Below are 25,169 nucleotides of genomic sequence, written 5' to 3'. Positions count from 1 at the left end.
AGCACCGATCCTTGTGGCACTCCACTGGTTACAGGCCTCCAGTCTGAAAAACAACCATCCACCACCGCCCTCTGTCTCTACCTTTGAGCCAGTTCTGTATCCAAATGTCTAGTTCGCCCTGTATTCCATGAGATCTAACCTTGCTAATCAGTCTCCCATGGGGAACCTTGTCGAATGCAGGGAGTGTAATGAAGGTTCACTAAATCAATTCTTGGGATGGCAGCACTGATGTATGAGGAGAGAGTGAGACAATTAGGATTGTATTTGCTGGAGGGGGGAAGCTTGCTTAGAAATCAACAAAATTCTATCAGGACTAGACAGGTTAGATGCAGGAATGATGTTCTCGATGGTGAGGGAGACCAGAGGCAGGGTTAAAGATAATGGGACAGCAGTAGCAGATATTTGTTCACCTGGAGAATGGTGTATGTGGAATTCTCTGTCACAGGAGGTAGAGATAAGTCTTGTGGTTAAAAGGATCAAAGGATATGGCAGGGGAGAGAACGGGTGGGATATTGAGCTCAATGATCAGCCATGATCATATTGATTGGTGGAAGAGGCTTGAGGAGTCGAATGGCTTACTGTTGCTCCTATCTTCTATGCTCACCCATGCTCTCTGAATGTTTGCCATTGCCCTTCCAACACCATTCCTTTAAGTAATGCCTCCCAATCTCCCCATAGCCAGCTCACACCTCATACCATCATCATTTATTTTATTCAGATGCAAGACCCTACTCTCAGAATCAATTATGTCACTCTCTATCTTGATGAGGAATTCTATTACATTGTGGTTGCTCATCATACACAACTTAAAGCTGGCTTGACCTGTAAAGGAGATGTGCATTATTGTGGGAACAGGTGCTAGAAATCTTTGGGAATGAGGTTCTGACCTGCAAGAAGACTGACTATAGGCACAATAGAGCAGGAAGTATACTCTAAAGTTCTCAGATGCAGGACTGAGGTAGTGGCACAGTAGGTGGACAGGAGGCCTGGATAAACCCAGAGAAGGTAGTGGGAGCAGATAGCTACCTCAGTCAATGGCAGCTTTTTAGCCCCAAGGGCCTGGAAGTAGTGCTATCACACCATTGACCAAATTAGTGAATTAATCTTAAAATACAATATTTTCACAACTGAACTCTTTCCTTAGATACTGGGTAAATTATAACCCCATTTTCATTCATTTGCCAACAATCTCTTTATCAGTCATTCTTCATATCTAACATTCATAACTTCACCTCACACTCAACACTTAGCACCACTGGACAGCTTGGACTCACTAACAGCTGGAGACACTTCCAACTGCTCAATCTTAACAACCAGTTTGGTCTGCAGAATGCAATCCATGTTTTGTGAATTTGCCTTGAAGCCAGGACCTAGGTCTTCAGGATTTGCCACACCACTTCCAATTTACAAGATTTCAGCAAGTAACATAAACATACAACCTCCAACCAGTTCTCGAAACTCAGCAACAGCCAGCAGAAATCAATTAGCAGTCAAGAATGGCAGCCATGCTAAAAACAAAATGAGTTCTACGGAATTGAATTTTGCGGCAAATGTTTCTTTGGAAGCAGGATATGTGAGGCAAAGATTTTGTTTAATCTGTTTTCTGCACACTTTTTATGGTGTTGGGTCCCTTAAAAGTTTAAAACTCTATGGTTGATGAAGCTGTCGAGTTTATTGGTCAGGGGCATATGAATGCTGTCGACGCCACTTGAAAAAGAATGTTGCATAGTGGTAATGTCACGAGACTAGTCATCCAGAGGCTCAGGCTTATTATCTGGGGTCATTTGCTCAAACTCCACAAAAGCAGCTGGAAGAATTTAAATATAAGTAATAAAGTGAAAACCAGTATCATCATGGTGGCATTGACAATTGTCATCAATTGCAATAGAATCCAATATGACTGACTCTTCACTGCCTAAGGAAAAGCTCAGTTTCAAGAGCAATTAGGGATGTGTAACAATGCTGGTCTTGTCAATGACACCGATAGCCAAGTAAGTGGTAAGAAATTGGCGGTACGGTGGCACAGTGGTTAGCACTGCTGCCTCACAGTGCCAGAGACCCGGGTTCAATTCCCGCCTCAAGCAACTGACTGTGTGGAGTCTGCACATTCTCCCTGTGTCTGTGTGGGTTTCCTCCGGGTGCTCCGGTTTCCTCCCACAGTCCAAAGATGTGCAGCTCAGGTGAATTGGCCATGCTAAATTGGCCGTCGTGTTAGGTAAGGTGTAAATGTAGGGGTATGGGTGGGTTGCGCTTCGGTGGGTCGGTGTGGACTTGTTGGGCCGAAGGGCCTGTTTCCACACTGTAATCTAATCTAATCTAATCTAATCTAAAAATATTCCGGCTTGTAGAAATCCTGCAAAAGCTTTTTCCTGCTGTCTCTTCATGCCCATGAGGAATAAGATGAATTAACTAGTTACAGCAGTGCATCTGTGACTTGCTTTTGCACAAACGTACGGCAACTTGGCTAACATTGTATTGATCCAACTGTGGATCAGAATAACCTTAAGCATTGAAACTCAAGACTATGGTTACCTCAACTGCCATAGGCAGTGCCAGCTGTGGTAATGGGGAAACTGCTGTTGCAGGTCTGAAATCACCTCCCCATAGAATTCTTATTTACTCTTACACTGGCCCTCACTGATGTCCAGTTGCTCACTCTGTATTGTTAGAGACTCTGGGCATGGTATAGGCACCTGCAAGCACCTCTCTTCTTTCAGAAATACGTCACAGGGTCAAGAGTGACATCCTGAAGAAACTCCATCTATTGCTTATGTTACCTAACTAATAAGAGAGTGTGGAGGGATGGTGGTGGTGGTGGTCATGATTATGGTTTGCAATATCACTCTTGTTCTTCCTTTGCGAATATTTTTGCACTGAATAGAATGGCTGAAATGCCAAGAATTGCAGAAGAAAGCTTCTCTGAAAAGCTGAGTTCTTACAGGTAGTATTGCTTTAATATTTTGGCCCTGTAACCTCAGACCTTCCAACTAAGTCCAGCACAGAGAATTTGCCATGTATCAAAGTCCTATTGGAGTCACAAGACTCTCTGTAAGGCTTCAACTCACTTCAGTCTTTGTCTCCAATGGTTAGGCCCTGATTGACATTAGGCAAAATACAGAAACACACTCATTTTTCATTTCAGTATTACTCTGTTTCTGCCCAAAAACAGGGGTAAAAGTATGGTGTGCAGTCCAGGTCTATTTGTCTATTCCTCTTATCCAGTAATTTGAGTAGGAATGCAACCCCTTTTGAAAATAGAATCACAATTAAAAGTCTTAAAGAAAGGATATTAGAGGAGCACCAGACAGAATGAAACATGAAATCATACCCAGTGGATCAAACAATTTGATATTGTACTTTTGAATCTTGTACTTACTTTTTATCTCCCAATAGATATTGAGAATAGATACGTGAATAAAAAGGTTTTCCTCTAGATTTTCTTTCACCCTTCAGCTTAAACATCTTTAGGGAATATGCTTAACACAGATAAAAATGTATTTAATTAACTTTATTCTCTCTTAAATATGTTGGAGGTGTTGAAGAGATAAATTTCTTTATACCTAATCCATCACTATTAATTTCTGCTAGGCGTGTGATGCCCTCCAGCAGCAAAAGTATTCTTATTAAATTGCCTGAAGCAATAAACTATAATAAAGTGGAAACTACAATTCTTAACAATCTATTCGAGGACAATTATCTGTAATTAGTTTTTTAAAAAGTAGATAATGCTCTTTTTTGATAAGTCAATGAATGCTATTTGTTGAACCTAAATTATTGAGAAACTTGCAATTTCATCTACTGCTTTAACGCATGATTGTTCAATAGTTTATTTTGCTTTCTGTGTGCAGCAAAGTCCGCATCCACCTTATGCCAATTGTTTATTGAAACATTATCAGCACCATTTACAATGACAAACTTCTACTTAATGTTTATGAAGGTAATGGTTTGCAAAGGGACATGAGGCAGTTCAAGTTGAAATAGATGCACTGTGCTTACCCACTAGTACATCAGTGCCTGTAGACAGTACACCTGGCTTTAGCTAACAGTTGGTGTACTAGGAGGAATTATTCCCTAAGGTAAGTGGGAACAACAACTGAAGAAGGGCCTGTGCCCGAAACGTCGAATCTCCTGTTCCCTGGATGCTGCCTGACCTGCTGTGCTGTTCCAGCAATAAAGTTTCAACTTTGATCTCCAGCATCTGCAGACCTCACTTTCTCCTCCGGGAACAACAACTGCAATAGCTCCACCTCCAGCTGCGATTTGATCTACCCTGATACTGATTGCTTTTGAGAAAAGCTCCAGCTAAAGTATGTTATATTTTCATTGGCAGATAATGGAAGATGGCATGAAAAGGTGATCAAGGCCAACAGAACCTTAGAATATGACAGCGTTGAAGAATGTTATTCAAGTCTTCAAGTGTGCACCAGCTCTTTTGAATAGAAATTCAGTTAGTTCCTAAGTCCAATTCATTTCCTGTATCCTGCTTGGCAACATCTACCAAGGTGCTTTTAATCATTTGTACACATCTACCTAGCAATGATTAGTGGGAATTTACTTCAAGGGATCTCAGGTCAGTGGTTTGACAGCTACAAAGGTGTTTCATAAATTAAAACATCACTTTGAATGACTGTAAATTAAAGGGTTGATGGAATCAGTCATAGCAATGGTTAATTGTAGCTGAAACTTGGTTCTAGCTCCTTGTAGAATATTGGACTAATATTGTGGAGGGACACAGAAGACTATATGCACTTAACTATATATAACACCACTTAACGCCACATGAAGAATTACGTCCTGGACTGCTTTATCGTCCAACATCAGTGAAGCTTGGAGTTTCTCTTTCTTTATTGTCTCTCCATTAATAGGTTAAGATGTCAATCAATTGTTCTTGCAAACCAATTGTAATGCTCTCCTTATTAACTTTTGCACACAACTAACTGTCGATTGAAGGGTGGTGAGAAATTCCTTTACTGGATCGAAGGTCAGTCTTTCTTTTAGATTCCACTCATATTCAAAATTTCACTTCCACCATTTATGTGTGCCTCCAATAGCTCAAATCTGCATCTGGGATAGACTAAAAGGTGGTCAAGAAAGGTTGGGTCCAAAGAGTGGTTCCACTTTCCAAGAAGGGTGGCAGAGATAAACCAGGGAATTACAGACCAATACATCTTAGATCAAATGGTAGGAAAAAAATACTAGAGAAAATTCTGAAGGAGAGAATCAGTCTTAACTTGGAGAGGCAAAGTTTGATCAGTATGGCTTAGTCAGAGGGAAGTCATGCCTAACACATTAGATTGAAATTTGCAAGGAGGTGACGAGGTGTGTAGAATGGAGTAGTGCAGTTGATGTACTTTACATGGATTTCAGCAAAGTCTTTGACAAGGTCCCATATGACAGACCAATGGAGAAGGTAAAAGCACATGGAATTCAGGATAATTTGACAAAATGGATCCAAAATTGGCTTGTTATTAGGAGACAGAGGGTGATGGTAGAAGGATACTTATGTGACTAGAAGCTGGTATCTAGTGGGATCAATGCTGGGATCCTTATTGTACATGATATATACAAATGATATATAAGAAACTGTGGGTGATAATAATTAGGTTTGCAGGTGACATGAAGAATGGCCAGATGGTTGACAGCAAGGAAGAGGTCTTTAGATACTGAAAGATATAAACTCGTTATCAGATGGGCAGATCAGTGGCAGATGGAACTTAATTCCGATAAGTGTAAGGTGATACATTTTGGAAGATTAACAAGACAAGGGAGCACTCAATGAATGGAAAACATTAAGAAGCTCAGAGGTTCAGAGGGGTCTTGAGTGCTTGTTCACAGACCCCTGAAGATGGTAGGACACGTTGATAGGGTAGTTACAAAGGCATAGAGGACACTTGCCTTTATCAGTTGAACTATAAAAACCTTTGGTTAAAAAAACCAGGATGTGAGAGATCTGGTAGTACAGGTCCATTGTACCCTGAAGGTGGCTGCACAGGTGGATAGAGTGGTCAAGAAGGCATATGGAATGCTTGCCTTCATTGTACGGGGTTTTGAGTATAAGCGCTGGGAGGTCATGTTAAAATTGTACAAGACTTTGGTTCGGCCGTATTTAGAATACTGTGTACAGTTCTGGTCACCACATTACCAAAAGGATGTGGATGCTTTGGAGAGGGTGCAGAGAGGTTTTACGAGGATGTTGCCTGGTATGGAAGGTGCTAGCTATGAAGAGAGGTTGAGTAGGTTAGGATTGTTTTCATTAGAAAAAAGGAGATTGAGGGGGGATCTGTTTGAGATTTACAAAATCATGAAGGGTATAGACAGGGTAGATACAGGGTGAGGGATTCAATAGTGGGATGACATGCGTTCAAGGTGAGAGGGGAAAAGTTTAAGGGGGATATACGCGGCAAGTACTTTACACAGAGGGTGGTAGGTGCCTGGAACATGTTGCCAGCAGAGGTAGTAGAGGCAGGTACAGTAGATTCATTTAAGGTGCGTCTGGATAGATGCATGAGTAGGTGGGGAGCAGAGGGATACAGATGCTTAGGAATTGGATGATAGGTTTAGACAGTGGATTTGGATCGGCTCAGGCTTGGAGGGCCGAAGGGCTGTTCCGGGGCTGTAAATTTTCTTTGTTCTTTGATGTTGCCTAGGATGGGGCAGTTTAGCTATGAAAAGAGGCTGGATAAGCTTGGGTTGTTTTCTTTAGAGCACAGAAGACTGAGAGGAGATTTAAGTGAAGTGAATAAGATTATGGGGATATGGACAAGGTGGATAGAAAGCAGCTGCTCCCCTTTTGAAGGGTCAGTAACAGTAACATGAGAGAAGTAGGCCCTCTGACCCATTACGCTTGCATTGGTACTAGTTCTTCAACTGAAGATATCCAATGTCATCTAATTTTTTTGCACTTTTCTTTGTATCATTCATTTTGTTAAGCATTCTGCTCAAATATTTATCCCATTCCCTTTTAGAGTCATAGAGATGTGCAGCACAGAAACAGACCCTTCTGTTCAACTCATCCATGCTGACCAGATATCCAAACCTAATTTCGCCCCATTTACCAGTATTTGGCCCGCAACCCTCTAAACACTTCTTATTCATATACCCATTCAGATGACTTTTAAATATTGTAATTGTACTAGCTCCCATCACTTCCTCCGGCAGCTCATTCCATACATGCACCACCCTCTGCATGAAAACATTGTTCCTTAGGCCCCTTTTAAATCTTTCCCCTCTCACCCTAAACCTATGTCCTCTACTAGTGGACTACCCCACCCCAGGGAAAAGACCTTGTCTATTTATCCTATCCATGCCCCTCATGATTTTATAAACCTCTATACGGTCACCCCTCAGTCTACAATGCTCCAGGGAAAAAGCCCCAGCCTGTTCAGCCTTTCCCTATTGTTCAAATCCTCCAACCTTGGCAACATCCTTGTAAGTCTTTTCTGAACCCTTTCAAATTTCACAACATCCTTCCAAAAGAAGGGAGACCAGAATTGCACACAATATTCCAAACGTGGCCTAACCCATGTCCTGTACAGCCGCAACATGATCTCCCAACTCCTATACTCAATGCACTGTCCAATAAAAAAAAAGCATGCCAAACACCTTCTTCACTATCCGATCTATCTGCGACTCCACTTTCAAGGAGCTATGAACCTGCACTTCAAGGTATCTTTGTACAGCAACACTCCCTAGGACCTTACCATTAAGTTATAAGTGCTGCTCTGATTTGCCTTTGCAAAATGTAGCACCTCAAATTTACATAAATTAAACTCCATCTGCCAGTCCTTAGCCCATTGGCCTGTCTGATCAAGATCCTGTTGTACTCTGAGGTAATCCTCTTCACTGTTCACTACACCTCCAATTTTGGTGTCATCTGCAAACTTACTAACTATACCTCCTATGTTCACATCCAAACCATTTTAGGCTGCACTCACTCTTCATAACTCATTAATTTGCTACCTGCCAATCCACACATTTATAAGGTTGACCCCAGACCCACATTTTCTTCCTCATTGTCTCATTCGGTCTGATGTGTGATCCATAGAAGAGTTACAGGTTAATGCTATCTGTGTTTTCAGATCCCTGTAGGAAGTCTGTGCCCCTATCCCAATGGATACAGAGGATTTAGTGTATATTATGTATTTTTCCTCAACAAAACTCAAGTGTAACTATATTTGTGTGTGTGTATGGTAGTGGGGAAGGTACATTCTTTGCACTACCTGAATGTTAAGGCCACAGTCATCCAGATATTGGACATTATTATAACTAAGCGATTCAGGTGTGGCAGGTAAAAGGGATGGTGGAGGGAACTGGGTCTTTTGATATGGAATCAAGAAACAGACTCCCACTTTTTCTAGCTCCACATTCCAGTAGGTTACCTATCTATTTTATCAGATCCTGCAGGGAATCCTTAGACTCAGTTTTCATGAGTGCTGGTACTGGCTGCTTCAAGGCAAACCAATATTGGAGAGCTGATTCAAACAGTCTTTCAGTCCCCTATTTGCATATGCATAGATTGCAGCACTTACTTAGATAGGATTAAATGACATCACGTTTTCCATTTTTATCTTAATATGCTGAACAGTACACATCCAGCATGCAAATGTGTACATGCCTTCTGCCTGACAAATTGCAGCTTATTTATTCTATTAATTCACTGTGTGAAAAAAAATTATAATTCTGTGATAATTCTGAGCCATGTCTCTTGACGCTAAATCACCAATGATCAAAACAATCACACACTATTAATTGAAACTGTTCAACTGAGTATTTTCTGCCCTTTTCTATCTCTCTCTCTCAGCAATATGATACTCAAAACTCTGCTGTCTGCATCCTGATTCATACCAAGGCCAGTTCACTCATTGTCACTATCACTTGTTCCATATTCTTTATTGAACTGGTGGTGGCATTGATGTCTACAGTAGCTGACTCATATTAGAGGTCACATGAATACAATACTACAATATTACGTTTCTATCCAAACAGTCCCACCATCACATAAAAAAATATAAGTATGGATTATCATTTATACAAAGTGATCCACTATGCACACAACTGTTCTCGTGTATGAGCAGTCCAGAATTCTCATCAGTCTCTACATATGCATTATACATGAATTCTGGACTTTTTTGGCTTAGTGTGGGTTACATCAAATTTGTTTTGGAGGGTTTTTAGCTACAGGTTTTCTCACTGTATCCTCACAGACTCATCCTATTATCTATCACCTACTATTTACTGACCTATCTTGCCCAATAGCAATCCTCACATCTGATTCTAGCCGCATCTTAATATGTACCATTCCCAGAACAACTCACAACTCACTGGATATCCCAGAATTGACTGGCACCCTTTTCACACATGCCATCTTTAAAAGCCTGTTGTACATTCAGACAAGTAGGGTCAGTCTGCAGCTGCCCTGCACGGTTCCTGACATTTTGCCCCAGATATGGCAGACAGGAAGCAATTGGTGCACTGCTTTGTAGGCAGGGTCCTGGAGATTCGCCTAGATGAAGTGGTACAGACACAGACTTAGTCTTTCCCTCAGATAAACAGTGAAGACCAGGATCCTAGACCCGAGACAGGGTTGCCATCTGGGTCAGTGTAGCCCTCAGCTGTCTGGAGGAATGCCCAACATTATAGGGAGAAAGTCAATTACCTTCTTCACTCTGCCAGTGCTAGTGCCACCATCTTCTCTCCAATACCTCACACTCACCATCTTTGCTACTGCACCCACGTCCCACTAAGGCTCATGCTCTACCACTCTCACTACTGCCTGCAACATCTCATCTCACTTGTTGTTACTCAGTCCAATCTCCAATAGCACTAACCCTGCATGCCCTCTGTGCTGCCTCATCATTCATTTGGGACACCTCCCACTTGCAACAACAATAACAACTGTGCCACTAGCTTTCATCTCCCTTATTACCTCTCTTGCTCTCTCATTCCAAGAAGGAAGCAGAATCTAATAGGGAAAAATGAGTCAAGAGATGTGGTGCTTGGTCTGAACCTATTTGTGGGGAGCATTCTGACACTGACTGTCCTGAATGGGTGACTGACCATATTCAAGCACTTGCAATGGTACCGGAGGCTGACCTTGATTTACTGTGCTGGGACCCTTTGACTGAAAGTTTTCTACCTTTACTTAACTGAAGCCTGCTGACAATGACAATCGTCCTTTCTTTGTGAAGGAGGTCAGAAATTACTGGAAAAACTCAGCAGGTCAAGTGACATCTGTGGAGAGAACCCAGCGTTCATGTTTTGGGTTCAGTGACAGTTCTTCAGAACACCTGTGTTCAGCCTAACCTGCTAAGTTTATCCAGCAATTTCTGATTTTGTTTCTGATTTCCAGCATCTGCAGTTCTTTAGTTCAGTCATTCCTTTGTGTTTGTGCTAAATGGCCCAGCAAAGACAGAAAATGCAGGGTACATGTAGCCAATGCCCATAGAGAGAGCCCTGACATATTGGTGCCCGGTGTCCAACATGCAGGTTCTTTGGAGTAAATGGTGAGCTGAAGTTGCCAGGTACCCCCTTTGATTTTCATGGCGAGATTATCAACATCTAGCTTATTGGCATGTTTGGTAAAATAGACAGCTCAATATTAATGAGGCAAGACGTTTTACAAACAGTAATACCAAATGGCAATTTGCTGCTGATGATGAGAAATTGGCCAAGCTGTGTGTCAAGAGCATAAAAGATGGCCTGAGATGTCTCCTGATATAGAGATGTGCTACTGGACTTCTCACGCAATTCTAACATTAATCTTACCACGGTTCAGGTTGTTCAGACTCCTATAAGTTTCTGCCCATTGTCTCTTAATGGTATACTGGCTGTTCTTTCTATTTCCTGGAAGTACAGTTCCCATGTCACTTTTGGTTCCTGCCATAACTGTTGTTACTCTATTTCCAATCTTGAGTGCTGTAGACTCCCAGGGTGACAGTTGACTTTTGGTCTGTGCTTACTTAGTTTACTCATTATAAGCATGGCACTGGCTGATGTGCTGCTAAATGTCACTGCTTATGTCTGACCATGACAGCACTTTGCTGAAAAATGTGTTGCTGGAAAAGCGCAGCAGGTCAGACAGCATCCAAGGACCCCAACTCATGACAGCACTTTTTCTATTATCCTCAGACATGACTCAAAATGTTGTGACTTGTATGGTTTTGCTTTAGTACCACATCTCTCTACTCCTAAAGAATAATTACTCTTATTTCTTCTGCAGAAAATGCCATCATTCCTCTCTGTATACCCACTACACACTTGGATCTGTAGGATTGACCTTGATACTTTTAAGCTGTCATCCTTTCATTATTATTTGTTTCAACAATTGCATCTTGTTGGGTCATTCATTTGAGCAAGGCACTTGTTAAATTCAGTAGCTTTACTGGGTTGATGAATTCCGCAGCTGCTTTTGTTGTAGACTCTGCTATTTTTTTCATAGGGAGTGCTGCTATCAACAGTATGTCAATGACATATAGCTGTTTCTTTGCTTGCATGTCATGTTCAGATGATAACTCCCTAATTACAGAAACACTCTTCGCAGATGCTTTGGAGTACAGAACAACCTTGATTACCTGAACAAGACAGGCGGGGAGTATTTTGTTCAGATAATCTGAAATTTGGATAATTGACATTCGGATAATCGAGATTGTTCTTGACTTGAGAATTTTTTTGAAGTGGTTTAATGTCTGACTTGACTGTTAGTTTGTCTGTACTGAATGGGTATTGATGAAAATGTTCACAAGCAGATTCCTTGTCCAGAACCTACACTGATTGATAAATTTAGCACCCTTTGAGGTTAGATTAGATTAGATTCCCAACAGTGTGGAAACAGGCCCATCAGTCCAACAAGTCCACACCGACCCTCCAAAGAGTAACTCACCCAAAACTATTCCCCTCTGACTAATGCACCTAACATTAGAATGGCTATTTAGAATGGCCAATTCACCTGACCTGCACATCTTTGGACTGTGGGAGGAAACAGGAGCACCCGGAGGAAACCCATACAGACACAGGGAGAATGTGCAAACTCCACACAGACAGTCATCCGAGGCTGGAATCGAACCTGGGACCCTGGTGCTGTGAGGCAGCAGTGCTAACCACTGACCCACTGTACTGCCCCTGGAATTCTCTGGAGAAGGTTGCAGCTGAGGAGCAGAAAGGAAACTTGCACTGGGTTAACAGGAATAAAGTGGAGCTTGGATGGTGGTGCGGTGTGGAATGCATGCTCTGGTTACAGTTTTTGATTTTTGAGAGTGATGGTCTGATGATTCTGGGGTCATTGGGAAAGTGGACCAGTCAATGATGTGCAGGTGTTTAATCCCAGTGGGATTCTTTGGATCAGGAAGCAGGGATAATAGTAAGCAAGAAAGCAGGTATGCTTAGTGAGCGAAGCACTCTTTCAGCATAGAAAAGGTACTTTTGTCTGCCGTTAGATTTTATACCAGAATTAGGCAACACTTGCAGAAGAATCCTAAAAGTGTGCTAATTGCTAGCAAGCGATTTAAACTAATCAGTTGAGCCTGTAAAGTGATGTGCATAAGCAGGACCCCATTCTCTGCAAATAAAACAAATATGTACAAGCCTTGTGCGTTTTTTGATTTACCTGGGAACTTGGAGAACCTAAAGTTCCCCGTTGCTTTCTCCATAGTAAAGTCTTGGCCAATCAGAAATGACTTGCTAGCCAATCAGCATCCATCTGTCCTGTAGTATATATTGTGATTGTTTGAAAATTGGCATTCTTGCCATTTTTGTTGGTAAGTGCAAGCTAAAAAGCTTTGTCAACATGCCTTTCTGTTCAGCAATATTTAGATTCTATACTAACAGGCAGTAATCTGCACTTACCTGCTCTTTGACACTGCATTATTTTTTCCCACACTCCATCACCATTTTCTAACAGAGTTTTTGTTGTTTGGATCATCTGGGGAAAGGAAGAAAAAACAGTCGATTACTATATTGTTATTTTGTTTTACCATAAATTAGAGCTAATTTTAAAAAATGTTCCTTGGCAGAATCAATGATTTCCTTTTCTTTTGGAAACTGGGTCACAAAGATCAATGGTTATAACTGCAGGAGTCTGCGTTGAATGTATAATTAACCATAACTTTAGACTGAAGCCAAAGTAAAGATAAATTAGCAAGCATAAACCCTCTAACACTAAATTTCTTTACATTTCAAAAATGACATGTTATGAAGGAGAACAATAAATTACAAAGAACATTAAACTCCTAGATAGTAATTGAAAGCATTACATTTCAAGATTTCACCTTTTAAAAAAAAGTTTACTGTATAAGAACTAAACAAAGCAAGTATGAACAGCATCACATTTCATGAAAAGTTGTTATTTATGTAAGTCTGACCCTACACTAGGATCTTGTGTATTCATTCACATCTCCTGAATGGAATTGAATTTATTGTCACGTGTACCGAGGCACAGTGAAAAGCTTTGTCTTGCAAGCAATGCAGGCAGATCACAGAGTTAAGTAGCATAGATAAGTAAATAATAGGTAACCAGTGGCACAAACAAAAACACAGGTACAGGCAAATGTTAAGAGTTTGTGAGTCTATTCAGTACTCTAACAACAGTAGGGTAGAAACTGTTTCGAAACCTGTTGGTGCATGTGTTCAGGCTCCAGAACCTTCTCCCCGATGGTAGAGATTGTGGAAAAACATTGCCAGGGTGGGATGGATCTTGACAGCGGGCCTGGTAGATGGACTCTATAAGTGGGAGGTTGGCCTTTGTGATTGTCCAGGCTGAGTTCACCACTCTCTGTAACCGTCTCCGATCTATAATGGTACAGTTGCCATACCAAGTAGTGATACATCCAGACAGAATGCTCTCAATGGCGCACCAACAAAAGTTGGCAAAGGTATTCGCCGTCATGCCAAATGCCCTCAGCTGCCTGAGAAAGAAGAGATGTTGGGATAGGTCAAGGTGTGCCCCAGCGCTTAGGAATTTGCTGATTCTCCTCAATGTTCTTCTCATTCTCCAACTGATGTGATATTTATCAGGGTCTGGCTTGGTGACCCTCCAGTTCCCTTAACAATTGTTGGCACCCTGCTCAAGCATGGCTTTCTTGTTCAGTGTCTCTGCAATCTCTGAAATTCCTTTGCTTCCAGTCTACAGATCCTGACAAGACTCACTCAGCTTCTCAAAGCTGCTCCCAGTCTTCAACTATTTGTTAGAAATCACATGGATACAAGCCAAAATGTCCATCTATCAAAAATCTATCCTCGCGAAAATGTGGCACACCTAGGATGTGTTAATCATCTGCAACTTTCAATTCATGAAAACAATATGAGCAATTTAAACTCCTTATGATGATAGCTATAGACATCTAAGTTCGAACTATACTGTAAAAGGAAGATCCTTGGGAGAAGTTGATGAGCAGAGAGACCTGGGAGTTCAGGTTCATTGTTCCCTGAAAGTGGCTGCACAGGTAGATAGAGTGGTCAAAAAGGCATTTGGAATGCTTGCCTTCATCAGACAAGGTATTGAGTATAAGAACTGTCAGGTCATGTTAAAATTGTACAAGACTTTGGTTCGGCCACATTTAGAATACTGTGTACAGTTCTGGTCACCACATTACCAAAAGGATGTCAATGCTTTGGAGAGGGTGCAGAGAAGGTTTACGAAGATGTTGTCTGGTATGGAAGATGCTAGCTATGAAGAGAGGTTGAGTAGGTTAGGATTGTTTTCATTAGAAAAAGGAGATGAGGGGGGACCAGATTGAGGTCCACAAAATCATGAAGAGTATAGACAGGGTAGATACAGGGTGAGGGATTCAATAACGAGAGGTCACGCGTTCAAGGTGAGTGGTGAAAGGTTTAAGGGGGATACACACAGAAAGTACTTTACACAGAAGGTGGTAGGTGCCTGGAACACATTGCCAGCAGAGATAGTAGAGGCAGGCACGGTAGATTCATTAAAGGTGTGTCTGGACCGATGCATGAGTAGGTGTGAAGCAGAGGGATATAGATGCTTAGGAAATGGGCGATAGGTTTAGTCAGTGGATTTGGATCGGCTTAGGCTTAGAGCACCGAAGGGCATGTTCCTGGGCTGTAAATTTTCTTTATTCTTTTTGTTCTTTGTTCCACCAAGAACCATGGAAAGAGGACACTTATGTATAATGGTTTCTAACTTCAAACTGATTTTTAAAATAAACACAGGACACTCTTTGAACTGTCCTGTTGTGTTATGTCTGTTTAACTATCCTCCCCTATAAGGTGCTCCCATTTTTTAATTTAAATTTTAAATTACCAAAATAAAAATGGCATTCCGAAAGCACGAATCAGGAAATTGAACACTTTCACAGCACACATTTACAAATTTATTAACTTTGGGGAATTGTTAGAGTGGTGTTTAAAATTTGCAAGAATCACAAAGTAAGGTTGATCAGTCTAGAAATTTTAGCTTATATTTGGGACGTTAATTCCTTCCCAGGTCAAATCATTAATGTCACAGTGATAAAGTTAACTCAACTGGCCAAAGTACTCGATAATAGAACATCAGAACTCGGGGCTTGACTTCTTTCAGCCTGTTCTGCTATTTATTCAGATTGTGGCTGAACTGATTGTGACCTCAATGCCACTTTCTTGGCTGCTGCTCACATCTGACTCCCTCATTATTCAAGAATCTACCTGCCTCAGTTTTAAAAATATTCAATAACCTGCCTTCATCGTTCTCTGAGGAAGAGAGTTCCAAAGATGCATAACCCTCAGAGAGAAAAATCCTCTTCATCTCCATGTTAAATGAGAAAGCTTTCATATTTGAACTGTATCCCTTAGTTCTCGGCTTTCCAACTAGGGGAAACATCCTTTCAGCATCCACTCTGGCAAGTCCCCTCAGAACTTGACATATTTTAATATCCCTAATTTTACTAAACCTGACCTAGCCTGTATAATGCCCTCTCATTAGGAACCAGTCAAACAAACCTTCTCTGAACTGTTTCTGATATACTCACATCCTTTCTTAAATAAGGAAACCAAAATTGTGTACAGTATTCTAGATGGGGCTTCATCAGTACTCTATACTACCATAACAAAAAAGTGCCTATTTTTATATCCCATTTCCCTTGCAATAAATGGTAACATTTCACTTGCCTTCCTAATTACTTGATATACCTGCAAAGCAATCTGAGATGCCTTTACCAGGATACCCAGAACCCTCAATACATCACATCTTCACCTCCTTTTCATTAAAATAATGTTGTTTTTCTGTTCATACTGCCAAAGTGAATTTGTTCACATTTTTTCACATATTACTTCATTTCTACCCACTGATTTTACATATCGATATTACTTTGCTGACGCCTTATACCCTTTTCACAATCTACATTCCTACTTATCTTTGTTTAGCAACAATATATTCCGTCCCTTTGTCCAAGTCATTGATATGAATTATAAATAGTTGCGGTCCCAGCACTGATCCCTGTGGTACTCCACATTTCACATTTTAACAACCTGAAAAAAATACATTTGTGCTACTTCCTGTCAGCTAACTATTCTCTATCCATGCTAAAATGTTACCTATAACACCACCAGCTGTTGTTTAAATCTCTGATGTGGCACCTTGTTAGCCCTAAAACAGCCCTAGTTCCTGCTTTTGGTTGATCTTTTCTGCCAGGAGAAAGAGAAGTACAATTGTAGACAGCTGTACTAAAATAACTAATCAACTTTAACTGTATGCCTTACATTTGAAGAACAGTGAGGTATTCAACTAGTGCCTATAGACATGTCTCCCAAAAACAAGGCAGCACCTTCAATGAGGTGGGGAAGATTTGGGAGCAAGTTAGAAAAAAAAGGTATTCATATATTGGGAACAAAACCATTTGTCACTACCTAATCTGCTCATTCTCAGTTATTTGGTGCTTAAAAATGTTTGTTTAATCTGGTAGCTTGTATTATGTATTTTAATGCATCATTCAAATGTTACAGGAGTGCTAAAACAAAATATAAAACTACACAACAATGATTCAAATGGGTGTCTTTTAAACTTGAACACTTAAAACTGCACAGTACACAATTGAGTTATTTACAAAGTACTGTGGTTTGTTTCTTGTTGACAGAACATTCACTGTCAAGATTTTCAATTTTGTTTAGTGCAGTTAAAAGATTTGGGGAACAGCATGTTCAAGGATTTTAGAAAGTAAGGGAGACTGAGGATGAGAAGGTAACTTGGAAGAATGGAGGGAATAAGCAATGGATGTTGAAGAGGGATTATGATTTCAGATTCAAAGAGAAGACAATGCCCGAAAAGAAGAAACTGTTTACAATATTAAGTATCATTTAACTTGGGGAATAAAAGTATAAGTTGGACAATCAACAGATTATGGGAGTAAGATCAAAGGAACAGGAGATGGTTTTCATTAACAAGGTGAATGAAGACAATACAAAAGGGAAGACAGGAGAGCAATTAGAGAAAGATTTTATTCAGGGCTAGGTCACAGAGAAGCTTTAAAGGAAGTTTGGGTAGATGGCCTATTGGGAATGAATATGGTGCGGTAGATGAGTGAATTGTCTCAATGTCATTGACAAAGAAGCCTGGGGATGTGGGTGCTATCAATAATGTTAATTTCCATTGCTCATTCCTTATTGTTTATGTGATAATGTTTGAGAACTGCATTGTGAATACAATGAAGTGGCTTGCTATTAAGAATCAATCACATTTCTGAGGGTCTGAAGATGAGGTAAGGTGGGAGGTGTTCTTCTCTAAAGGAAAAGGAGAATCAGATTTTATTTTAATGCTACTGCAATGGTTTTGTAGCCCAGTACTGCTAATATTATCTTTATTACTCAAGATTTAATTAATTGAATTTCATTTTCTGAGTTGCTGTGGTAGTATTTGAACTTATAGAGTCATAGAGATGTACAGCATGGAAACAGACTCTTCGATCCAACCCGTCCATGCTGACCAGATATCCAACCCAATCTAGTCCCACCTGCCAGCACCCAGCCCATATCCCTCCAAACCCTTCCTATTCATATACCCATCCAAATGCCTCTTAAATGTTGCAATTGTACCAGCTTCCACCATATCCTCTGGCAGCTCATTCCATATGTCCCCAGATCCTTAGTCCATGCATCTAGATCACAGCTGTAGTCACATATTCCCCCAAACATCTATGGAAATAACATTCAACAGACAAAGAAAACTGGTTATGTGGTTTTGGATCCATTTTTAAATAAATGTTTACCCTTTTCTGGCAAAACACTATGATTTTCCAGTGGAAACTGTTCTGGTAGAGCAAGGGGCAGGATTCCAGACAGGTCAAGTTACATGCTCACCTTCTGCACATGCAGGCACAATGACAGACCCTGCTTTGAAAGAGGAGCAGCAGATGGAGACACCCCAACTTTGAAGACTGGTTGTTACTGGCTTTGATAGTTCTCTGGTGTATCTCAGTTATGCAAAGCTGAGATTACCTGACTGATCAGTGATACAGAATGATTCTTCGGGAGAACCCTGATTATAGAATGTTTTGTGTTGCATGAAAACATGATACCAAGCAATGATGCCTCACCAGCTGTAACTGCAAAAAGACATTGCCAGATACCTGACATTGTCTGTGGCAACTGTTTTTGCAAGGTTATAATCAGCTGGAAAACAAATGCGTAGGTACTATAATGTCAGCTGCTGCTAACCTACACCAGAGAACTATCAAAGCCAGTAACAACCAGTCAGCTATTGTTTCAAACCAAAACAGGGAATTTCCTTACCCTTTGAATGTTTTTAATCCCCTGCGTATGTAGCCTTCGAGAAAAGCTGCCAAGGGACTGTATTGCCGTTTGAAGCTTTCTAAAGGATTTCAGAATTTTATCACTTTACTATGAGCATTCTGTTTATTCTGATCATTTTAAATTTAAATTTGTAAAACATTTCTTTGTTTCATCGTGAGTGCACATGTTACATCTGGTCAGGCCTGCACCTGGAGCTGTTAATAATTGTGTAAATCAGCCAACCCATGAAATTTGTTCGCTCTGATTCAATTGTAACGCTTTGACATTTAGAGGTAGCAGACTGTGAATTCAAGCTCTACTTTAAAGACAGGAGTGCAAAACCTAGGTTGACATTGTGTTCCAGTTTTGAGGGGGAACTTCACTGCTGGAGGTTCCTGAAATTGGATAAGCCATTAAACAGCAGACCTGTATACCTTCTCAGTGTAAAAAAAATCAGAAAAATTCTGTCTGAAGTCTTAGTCAAAGTTAACACCTTCAACCAGCATCAGTAAAATAAATTAGTTCGTGATCACAGCATTGTTATTTTAGAACTTGCTATCCATGAATAGGCAACTTTCTTTTTCTGCTTTACTACAGTGCACTTCAAAAATACTTCATTGGCTATAAAATGACACAAGAAACTAGAGGTGGTGAAAGGTTCTTTACAAAAGCAAGCCTTGCCTTCATTGGAGCGATGTTAGCAATTTGGCATTGATTCAAGATTATTTTTCTCTCAATATTTCAGCATAAACAATACGCAACCAAAATTCACAGTCCAAGAACAGAACAGAACATACACTCATTCTGAACATCGGTCACTGGACCTGAAACATTGACTCTGTCTCTACAAATGCTGCCAGACCTGCTGAGTTTTTCCAGCAATTTCTGTTTGTTTCAGGGTTCCAGCATCCTCAGTTCTTATTTTCTTTTGTTAATTCTTAAATATTTTCTAAAGCTAAAAAGAGAAGACCAAACTTTAATATTTATTTCTATTGAGAAACAGAGGACAATAGTGTAATCATTTGCTCTCATGCCAATATTTTCCTTCTATTTGTTCTAACAAGCCTGTCAATGTTTTTACAAACAGTAGATTTACAGATGTGCTACGTTAGTTCACTGAAGGAAACAGTGGGGTTATTCAACAGAGGATATGACTAGACATTAATGGCTATTAACATTACAAATGACCAATATTTCTTACTAAGTCAATTATTTTGGCTACACAACATCTCAGCTAAATGCTGTGGAAGCAGTACAGATTGGAAATAAACCATCCTGGGTCTGTGAAAGATTTATTTACTGAGCCACTCCAAGAGTATCGGATAATGTGAATATTTTTTCATGCTAACTGCATGAGAAACTTTCTTTTCTTATTACTCACAAATGGACTAATTTCAAAATATTAATAGCAAAACAGAAATACATTTGAAAATATTTTTATTTTATACCACATTTGGAAAATAACACCATGTTAGATAAAGAGAGTATAGCACATTTGAAGTCCTTAACTTAAAGTATTAGAGTTTCATTGAATACATTTAATTTCTTCACTATCTGACTCAGTACTTCATCACAATTAGTTACCCAAAAAGACACAAACAAGCACTACTTAAATAAAAAATATTTCACTGAAATAACCACAAGGCAATTACTTATAATTCCTTGTAAATATTTCATTTTTTAAAATAAAAGTGCAAGTATTCATTCATTTATTGTTTGTACTTGATAAGGTTTATAATGGCAGGAGAACTCAGCCCCGTGGAATGCTCCTCCTGAAATATGGTTTTAGGGACGCTTCCAGTCTCCATGGTGACCATGCATACAGGATGTGTGCTCAGCTGCACATTCTGATTGACCAGATCAAGTGGCTTAAGGTCTGGATGGACTCACTGTGGAGAAAACCTATGGTTGTCATGGATAGCACATTTAGTGAGCTGGTTACACCACATGTAGGGGCTACGCTGGCAGAAAAGCATTGGCTGACCATCAGGAAGACTGGTAATCTTGGGCAGGTAGTGCAGAAGTTCCATGTGGCCATTCTCCTTTCAAACTGGATACTGTTAAAGGAATGGCTTCTCAGGGGAAGCAGCAACAGCCATGTGTGTGGCAATACAGTTGGCTCTGCTGTACAGCAGGGGAGGAAAAAGACAGAGAGCTTTAATAATAGGGGGCTCGATTGTCAGGGAAACTGGCAGGTGGTTCTGTGACGGCGAATGAGACTTGAATGGTATGTTGCCTCCCTGTGCCTAGCCTGGGGATGTCCCAGAGTGGCTGCAGGACTATGTCAGTACCACAAAAAGAAATGAAGTCTTGGAATAGGAATTTAGAGAGTCAGGTGATAAATTGAGGAAGACCAAGAAGGTTGTAATCTCCAAGTTACTTCCAATGCCATGTGCTACATAGCATTGAAATAAGAAGATAGGTCAGATGAATGTGTGGCTAAAGGGATGGTGTAGGAAGGACAGCTTTAGACTTTTGGATCACTAGGACAGTTTCTGGGGTAGGTGGGAGCTGTACAAGTTGGATGAGTTGCACCTGAACCTTAATGGATCAATATCCTTGTTGGGAGATTTGCTTGTGCTTTTGGGGAGGCTTAAACTAATTTGGCAGGTCAATGGAGCACAGTAGTTGTAAAGTCAGGAGCAGGTCCAATCAAATACAGAAGGGCAGTTCAGTAGGGAAGGGAAGACAGGGCCAGGATGAGGCTTGTGGGAGGTCCACAAAGCTAAATTGTATCATTTTAATGCAAGAAGCTTGAATGGTAAGGCTGATGACCTTACAGTATTGATCAGGATTTGGGAATACAATATAGGAGCAATCATTGAGATAGGTTTGAAGGAAAGTTAGAGCTGAAAATGTGTTGCTGGAAAAGCGCAGCAGGTCAGGCAGCATCCAGGGAACAGGCCTGTCTCAGTCAAATCCATCAAATTCAGCACCGCCTTCCTAACCTGCAATCTTCTTCCCGACCTCTCCGCCCCCACCCCAGTCTGACCTATCACCCTCACCTTGACCTCTTTCCACCTATCACATTTCCGACGCCCCTCCCCCAAGTCCCTCCTCCCTACCTTTTATCTTAGCCGGCTGGACAAACTTTCCTCATTCCTGAAGAAGGGCTTATGCCCGAAACGTCGATTCTCCTGTTCCCTGGATGCTGCCTGACCTGCTGCACTTTTCCAGCAACACATTTTCAGCTCTGATCTCCAGCATCTGCAGACCTCACTTTCTCCTCCTTGAAGGAAAGTTAGTACTGGAAGCTCAACAGATTTCTCAGACGTGATTGGAGGAGAGCTGTGACAGGATGGGGAGTCAGGGGGCGGGGAATTGCATTATTGATTAGGAAACCATCATCGCAGTAATGAGGGAGGATGAACTAGAAAGGTCTTCAAATAAGGCATCCGGGTAGAGTTTAGAAATTAAAAAAGGGGCAATTATATTGTTGAGATTGTACTACAGGCTTCCCAACAGTCAGAGGGAGAGGTGCAGATATATAGGCAAATCACAAAAAGGTGTGAGAAAAACAGGGTTATAGTTATAGGGGACTTCAACTTTGCTACCTTTAACAAGGATCGGCTTAGGTGAAACATTTAGGCAGGGAGCAGTTTTTAAAGAGCATCCAGGAGATCTTTCTGTGCCAGTACGTAAGTAATCCTAACTTAGATGAGGCAGTGTTAGACCTAATCTTAGAGAATGAAGTCACTCAAGTGATTGACTTATCAGTGGGTGATCATTTTAGAGACAGTGATCATAATTTTGTCAATTTCAAAGTTATTTTGGAAAGGGATAAGGGCAGTGCAGAAGTTACATGTCTAAATTGGGGGAAGGCAGATTTCAATACCATTAGACAAGGTCCAGTAAACATATAATGGGAGCAGCTACTTGCAAGTAAGTCTACGTTTGGAAAGTGGGAATCTTATAAAAATAATATAGTCAGAATTCAGGGCCAACATTTTCCTCTAAGAGTGAAGGGCAAAGGCAACAAATCCAATGAACTCTGGATGTCAAGGAATATGGGTCAATAAATGTGGTGCTGGAAAAGCACAGCCGGTCAGGCAGCATCCGAGGAGCAGGAAAGTTGACATTTTGAGCATAAGCTCTTCATCAGGAATGTCCAAGGAAGCTGAGAAATAAATGGAAGGGGGTTGGGTCTGGGGGAAAAGTAGCTGGGAATGCAATAGGTAGATGGTGGGAGTTGATAGTGATAGGTTAGAGTGGAGGAATGCAATGAATAGGTGGGAAGGAAGATGGACAGGTAGAATAGTTCAAGAGGGCAGTGCTGAGTCAGAGGGTTGGATCTGGGATAAGGTTGGGGGAGGGAAGGTCAGGAAACTAGTGAAATCAATATTGATCCCATGTGGTTGGAGGGTCCCAAGACGGAAAATGAAGTGTTCTTCCTCCAGGCATCAAGTGGCTTGGATGTGGTAGTGGACGCAGCTCAGGACTTGCTTGTCTTTGGAGGAGTAAGAGGGGGAGTTGAAGTGTTCTGCCACAGCTACCTGGACTACATCTCCTCCCACCCCTCCTCAAGTAAAGACACTATCCCTTACTCCCAAATCCTCTGCCTCTGCCACATCTGCTCCTAGGAGGACCAATTCCACTCCAGAACATCCCAGATGGCCTCCTACTTAAAGGATGGCACTGTAACTGAACAATTCAACTTGGCAAAGGTGGAGCAGTGTCTTATGCTATCGCTGACTGCTCTTGAAACAAAACTTCTCTTCTGGGTTTAATAGAGTTGAAGACTGTACTTGATGGCGAACTACCGAGTTTTTCTCTGAGAATCCCTTTAGGAAAACTAATAATGTAGCATGACTGATTTACATCTTAGTTCAATATATAAGCTCATCATGTTCATTTCTGTTTCCCGTATAGGTCATGCATTTCTGATTGAAGTAGGGCTAGAGATAATCTTTTACCTTTCCTTAGTTACCGGTAAAGTGCCAGAAGATCAAAGCATGGCTAATGAAACAACCATATTCAAGTCTTGCAATATGACAAAAGACCAACAGAACAGTAAAAGAGTAGGGATAGCCATGATTGTAAAGGATCACATTAGGTTTTAGTGAGATAAGGGCACAGCAGTTCAGGCAGCATCCAAGGAGCAGCGAAATCGACGTTTCGGGCAAAAGCCATTCCTGATGAAGGGCTTTTGCCCGAAACGTCGATTTCGCTGCTCCTTGGAATGCTGCCTGAACTGCTGTGCTCTTCCAGCACCACTAATCCAGAATCTGGTTTCCAGCATCTGCAGTCATTGTTTTTACCTCTTTAGTGAGATAAGATCTGACCACAGAAAATTATCAAGTAGAATCAGTACAGAAGGAAATTGGGATCAGTGAAATTCAAAGAACACCAGTGGCAGTTGTTTATAGATCTCCTAAGAGTAGTTATGGAGTTGGCAAGAGTATTAAATAACAACTCATCAGCAATTGTAACAAATGTAACAATTGTGGGTGGCTTTAATCTTTATATAAAGATTGTTTCAGTATATAAAACAATCTATTAAAGATGATTTAGAAGATGAGTTTGTCAAATGTCATTGTGAGAGTGTTTTGTAGCAATCCATTTTGGAACTGACTTGGGATGAAGCAGTTTTAGTTCTAATATTCTGGAATGAAGCAGAGTTAGTTGGAAACGATATCATAAAAGATTTACTGGTAAATAGTGATCATAACTGTGTTGAACTTTATGCTAAGTTTAAAAATGACATACGCCACATCTGAGTATCTTAAGCTTAGCTTAGTTTATCTTTAAGTAAAACCAAGTGCATAGGTGTGAGGGAAGAACTGGCTAAGGTTAATTGGGTAAATAGACTAAAAGATATGCTCGTAATGGGCGGCACGGTGGCCCAGTGGTTAGCACTGCTGCCTCACAGCGCCTGTAGACCCGGGTTCAATTCCCGACTCAGGCGACTGACTGTGTGGAGTTTGCACATTCTCCCCGTGTCTGCGTGGGTTTCCTCCGGGTGCTCCGGTTTCCTCCCACAGTCCAAAGATGTGCGGGTCAGGTGAATTGGCCATGCTAAATTGCCCGTAGTGTTAGGTTAAAGGAGTAAAGGTAGGGGTATGGGTGGGTTGCGCTTCGGCGGGTCGGTGTGGACTTGTTGGGCCGAAGGGCCTGTTTCCACACTGTAAGTAATCTAATCTAATTGAACAATATACAACATATAAAGAGAAAGATACATTTCATTGAGAAACAAAAACTAAGCAAGATAAACCCCAGGAAGATAAAGTCAGTATTAGAATAAAAGGAGAAGCTCACAGTGTTGTTAAAGACAATAAGCAATTCTGAGGGCTGGGAGTGGCTTTGGAAATCAGGAAAGGGCAACCTAAATGTGAAGGGGAAGAAACAGATATATTTCCCTCCCCACCCCTTTCCGCCTTCCGCAAAGACCGTTCCTTCCGTGACTGCCTGGTCAGGTCCACGCCCCCATACAACCCACCCTCCCATCCTGGCACTTT

The 25,169-nt window shown here is 41.0% G+C and overlaps 1 protein-coding gene across 1 annotated transcript in view; it reads right to left on the bottom strand.

Annotated features, from left to right (window-relative positions):
• The window catches only part of LOC122549935 (inactive phospholipase C-like protein 2), a 131,250-nt gene that overhangs the window by 12,284 nt on the left and 93,797 nt on the right, over positions 1-25,169 (bottom strand). The window contains exon 3 of the mRNA XM_043690186.1: positions 12,841-12,916. Coding sequence (XP_043546121.1) covers positions 12,841-12,916 — 76 coding nt within the window. The remainder of the gene's footprint in view (positions 1-12,840; positions 12,917-25,169) is intronic.

The sequence above is a fragment of the Chiloscyllium plagiosum genome, chromosome 5 (genome assembly GCF_004010195.1).
Source record: "Chiloscyllium plagiosum isolate BGI_BamShark_2017 chromosome 5, ASM401019v2, whole genome shotgun sequence".
Lineage (NCBI taxonomy): Eukaryota > Metazoa > Chordata > Chondrichthyes > Orectolobiformes > Hemiscylliidae > Chiloscyllium > Chiloscyllium plagiosum.
Note: the sequence above shows the minus strand (reverse complement) of the source record. Positions and strands in the feature narration are given on the sequence as shown.